We start from the raw sequence: 5000 nt of genomic DNA on the forward strand, positions 1-5000 counted from the left end.
GCTGCTGCTGCTGCTGCTGCTGCTGCAGGGGTCTGCTGCCTCCTCCAGTGCCCGCCGGGAAACCCCACAAATACCGTCGGCCCCATCTTGCAGAAATATAAGGGCATCCTGAAACATAGCAGCAGCAGCAGCAGCAGCAGCAGCAGCAGCAGCAGCAGCAACAGCAACAGCAATTATAACAACTGCTGTCGCAACAGCAACAGCAGCAGCATTGGCGGTGGTGCTGCTGCTGCAGCAGCTGCAGCAGCTGCAGCGCCAACAGCAGAAGCGGCAGCGTCTGGTGTCTGCACATCTGCATTGCGAAGCAGAGCCGGCACAGCCCTAACCCTAAACCCTAAACCCTAAACCCTAAACCCTAAACCCTAAACCCTACCTGTAGTACTTGCAGGTGCTTCAGGAGTTCTTCTCTTGCAGCCTGCTGTCTCTCCAGCTGTCTCTTCGTCTGCAGCTGCGCCATCACTTATTATTAACCCCTAATAGCCCCTAAACCCTCGCGGTGAGGGTTTAGGGTTTAGGGTTTAGGGTTTGAGTGAAGGGTTTAGGGCGAAGTGCCCAGCGCCTCAGGGTTGAGCAGAGGCCCTGGGCCTGGGGTTTAGGGTTTAGGGTTTAGGGTTTAGGGATCAAGGCTTCAAATTTAGCGTTTAGTGTTTAGGGTTTAGGGTTTAGGGTTTAGGGTTTAGGGTTTAGGGTTTAGGGTTTAGGACACAGAGCCCATGCCTGAGGTGTTGAGGCACAAGGCTTGCGGAGGGCCTTTAGGGTTTAGGGTTTAGGGTTTAGGGTTTAGGGTTTCGGTGGTTTGCTGAGTTTTCTCTAGAAGGCTAAAGTTGAACCAACCGAACAAATTAGGGTTTAGGGTTTAGGGTTTAGGGTTTAGGGTTTAGGGTTTAGGAAGCTGACGAAGGCCCCCAAGGGGGCCCCGCAGTCAAAGGGGCCCCCAGGGGCCCCACGAGGGTTTGCATTGCGTCTTCTGCCCTAAACCCTAAACCCTAAACCCTAAACCCTAAACCATACATCGTAAACCCTAAACCCTAAACCCTAAACCTAAAACTCTTTGTTTTGGGGTTTGGAGGTCCTGGAGGCGGGCCCGAAGAAGCAGAACCTGAACCCGAGCAGTAGCAGCAGCAGCAGCAGCAGCAGCAGCAGCAGTAATAACAACCTCAGCAGCAGCTTTAGATATTGCGTGTTGTGTGTGAGCACAGAAGCAAGAGGCTCCCTCCGCCCTTCTGCTGCAGCAGCGGCAGCTGCTGCTGCTGCTGCTGCTGCTGCTGCTGCTGCATTTGCTGCGTGTCTTGCTGCTGTTGCTGCCGTAGCTGCATTCTTCCAGCAGAATCTGCAGCAGCAGCAGCAGAAGCAGCAGCAGTAGTAGTACCAGCAGCAGCAGCAGTAGCAGCAGCCGCTGCTGCTGCTGCTGCTGCGGCAGCAGCAGCAACGCAAGATGCTTTTCAGACCCCGGGGGGCCCCCTTGGGCCCCTCCCTCAAACCCTTTGGGGGCCCCTTTGGGGGCCCCCATCGCCTTCACCAAATACGAAAGAGAAGCACTTACACCTTGCAGCAGCAGCAGCAACAACAACAACAACAACATTATGATCAGCAGCAGCAGCATTCACATCAGCAGCCGCAGCAACAGCAGCAGCATCAGCAGCAGCAGCAGCAGCAGCAGCAGCATGTTTATTCCTTTGGGCGTCGTCGTTTATCTCTGCGGGATTTGCCTATGACGCCGATTACCCCGCCTCAATTCGCCGCCCCCTTTCTAAACCCTAAACACCTACAACACACACCACCCACACAGGGGCCCCCAAGGGGGGCCCCCGGGGGCCCCCTCCGTAAGGCTTCAGGGGGGCCTCCTAATGGGGCCCCAGGGGGGACCCCCGATAAGGCCCCAGGGGGGCCCCCCGATAAGGCCCCAGGGGGGCCCCCCAATGGGGCCCTAGAGGGGGCCCCCAATAGGGTTTCAGAAGGGCCCCCCATTGGGGGCCCCGGGGGGGCCCCCAATGGAGCCCTAAGAGAGGAAGGGGGCCCCTTGAAATCAGGGGCCCCCGTATGGGGGCCCCCTTCTAAAGAATGGGGATCCCTACAAAGTGGGGGCCCCCATAAGGGGGACCCCACACTTCTTTGGGGCCCCCGTAAGGGGGCCCCCCTCCATAGTGGGGGCCCCCAAGAGGGGGGCCCCCAGGAGGGGGGCCCCCAAGAGGGGGGCCCCCAAGAAGGGGGCCCCTGTATGAGTAAGAGTGGTTATAGAGAGCGTGTTGATGGAGGGGCTGTGGGGGGTGTTTGTGAATTTGTGTTTATGAATTTGGAGACGAAAAAAAATGTTAGAATCGATGAGCTGTACATACACCCGGCATTAGCAGAGGCAGCAAAGGGTTTAGGGTTTAGGGTTTTAGACGGTCGTGAGGCTGCTGCTTTTGTTGCTGCTTCTAGAGGGAGAGATTTGCTGCTAAGGGGAGGCTTCAAAAACAATAAATTAATGCTGCTGCTGCTTCCGATTATTAACAGACTTTATCTCACCCACGACCTTATTCAGCAGCAGCAGCAGCAGCAACTGCAGCAGCAGCAGCAGCAGCAGGTGGAGAGAGCAGGAGACAGCCGGGAGACTGCGCACACTGCAGCAGCAGCTGCAGCTGCTACTGCCGCTCCATCTGGTGGTGCTGCTGCACCAACTGCTGCTGCTGCTGCTGCTGCTGCTGCTGCTGGGGGGCTCCCAGAGAGCATTTCCTTGTCTTTATTAAAAGCTGCTGTTGCAGAGGGGTTGAGACATGCGGTGCTGCCTCCGCTGGAGGTTCTAGAAGGAGACGAGAGAGATGCGCTGCTGCAGCAGCAGCAGGAGAAGCTGCACCAGCTGCAGCAGCAGCAGCAAGAAGAGGCAACAGCAGCAGCAGCAGCAAACCCCCTGGGCCTGCTTCGTCCTGTTGTGGTGCTGCTACCAACTCAAGATAAAGCAGTTGCTTTGCTGCAGCTGCTGCAGCAGCTAGACCCGCTAGGGAGGATATCAGTGCAGCTGCTAAGCGACGTAGGTAGAGACTTCCACCAGCAGCAGCAGCAGCAGCAGCAGGAGCAGCAGCAGCAGCAGCAGCAGCAGGAGCAGCAGCAGGAGCAGCAGCAGCTAGAGGATATCCCCCCTGAGGAATGGAGACAGCTGGGAGACAGCTGGAGGCGGCTGCTGCTGAAGGACCCTCAAACGGTGCAGATAATCGCAGCAAACAAGGCGCTGGAGCAGCAGCAGCAGCAACAACAACAACAGTTGGAGCAGCAGCAGCAGCAGCAGCAGCAGCAGATGCAGCAGGAGTTCGTGAGGGTTCCTACAATATACGGACCAAGGATACGGTGAGCAGTTGTTGCTGCATTTGCTGCTGCTGCTTGGCTGCTGCTGCTGCGGCGGTGGCCGCACCGCAGCAGCAACAGCCAAGCAGCAAAGCAGCAACACAGCAGCAGCAGCAGCAGCAGCAGCATTAGCAGCAACCCCTTTTTCTTTTTGGTTTTGTTAGTGTATATAAATATATAAATAGATAGAAATGTAGATATAACGACAAGCATAAATATAAACATAAAGACATATAAATATAAATAGATATAAATAGATATAAATATATTTAAATATATATATATATATAAATGTGTGTGTGTTTATTAGGTGGGGTTGCTGCGACTTCGTCTTAGCAACCCCTTCTTCTTTCTGGTCTTGTTTGTGCGGCTATTTGGGCTCGCCGCTGCCTGCTGCTGTTATCTTTGAAGACGCCGATTTGCTGCTGCAGCAAAACAAAACTAAAAATATTTGCTGTGCTATCCTTAGCAAACTCAGACCGAGGCCCCCTATTAATATTCCCTCTACCCCTAAGTTAAAGGTAGCCTGCTGCTGCTGCTCGTGCTGCTGCTGCTCGTGCTGCTGTTGCTGCTGCTGCTGCTGCTCGTGCTGCTGATGATGATTGTACTGCTGCTGCTGTTGCTGTTGCTGCTGTTGTATCTGGCGGCGCTCATGAAAGAATAGGGCGTGTTTGCTGCTGCTAGCACCAACCCCAGCAGCAGCAGCAGCAACAGCAACAGTAGCAGCAGCAGCAGCAGTGTTTGTGTGTGCAGGCGGGCCGGCTTCCTCCAACTCAGCTGCTCTTTACCGGCTCTGCTGTCTCCTTTGGGGGCCCCTGCAGCAGCGGGGTGTTGCTGCTGGAGCGCTTCAGCACTGCTGCTCATGTGTATGCCCCGCAGCAGCAGCAGCAGCAGCAGCAGCAGCAGCAGCAGCAGCTGTGGCTGCGAATAAATGATGATGATGTTAAACGCGAGGTTGAGAGGCAGTACCCATCATGGGATGAGTTGCGGCGGGAGCAGCAACTGCTGCAACAGCAGCAGCAGTTGCTGCAGCAGCAACAGCAGCAGCAGCAGCAGCAGCAGCAGCGCGCTCTACGGGCCGGGTCCAGAAGAGACAGTGAGGAGCAGCAGCAAAAACTGCTGCAGAAGCAGCAACAGCAGCAGCAGGAGCAGCAACAGCTGCTGCTGGAGGGCTTGGGGGATATTGATATGCAGCGAGACCGGCAGCAGCTGGTGAGTGCTGCTGTGTTTAAGGAACGTTTCAATTTGCTGCTGCTGCTGCTGCAGCAGATCCCTGCTGCTTTAACTGTTGTTTTCTGCAGCAGCAGCAGCAGCAGCAAAGAAATCGTGAGGCTGCTGCAGCAGCACGGGTGGCCAGTTGCTGGATATTATAAGGGGCTCTCAATGCGGCGCCGTCTTGCTGCTGCTGCTGCAGCAAATGCAGCAGCAGCAGCAGCAGCAGCTGCTGCTGCTGCTGCTGCACCATCTGCTTCAGCAGCAACAACACATCCAGAAGCAGCAGCAGCAGCAACGACAACAGCAGGAGCACCAGATGCAGATCCAGCAGCAGGATCACCAGATCCAGCAGCAGCAGCAGCAGCAGGAGCAGCACCACTTGTGCTGGTAGCAACAGATTTGCTGCTGCAGACAGACCAAGTGAAGGGCTTAGCGCATGTTATTAACTTCAACCCCCCAACTAA

General features: G+C 55.7%; 1 protein-coding gene across 1 annotated transcript in view; it reads left to right on the top strand.

The window, feature by feature from the left end:
• Window positions 1–1435: 1435 nt before the first annotated feature.
• EAH_00051080 (helicase, putative) overlaps window positions 1436–5000 on the top strand; it is a gene marked incomplete at both ends in the record, with an annotated part of 4882 nt that continues 1317 nt past the window's right edge. Inside the window, 2 exons of the mRNA XM_013394217.1 lie at window positions 1436–3324; window positions 4173–5000. The exon at window positions 4173–5000 is cut by the window's right edge and continues 41 nt beyond it. Of these exons, the coding sequence (XP_013249671.1) occupies window positions 1436–3324; window positions 4173–5000 (2717 nt within the window). The remainder of the gene's footprint in view (window positions 3325–4172) is intronic.

The sequence above is a fragment of the Eimeria acervulina genome, genomic scaffold, assembly GCF_000499425.1.
Source record: "Eimeria acervulina Houghton genomic scaffold, Eah_scaff868, whole genome shotgun sequence".
Taxonomy (NCBI): Eukaryota; Apicomplexa; class Conoidasida; order Eucoccidiorida; family Eimeriidae; genus Eimeria; species Eimeria acervulina.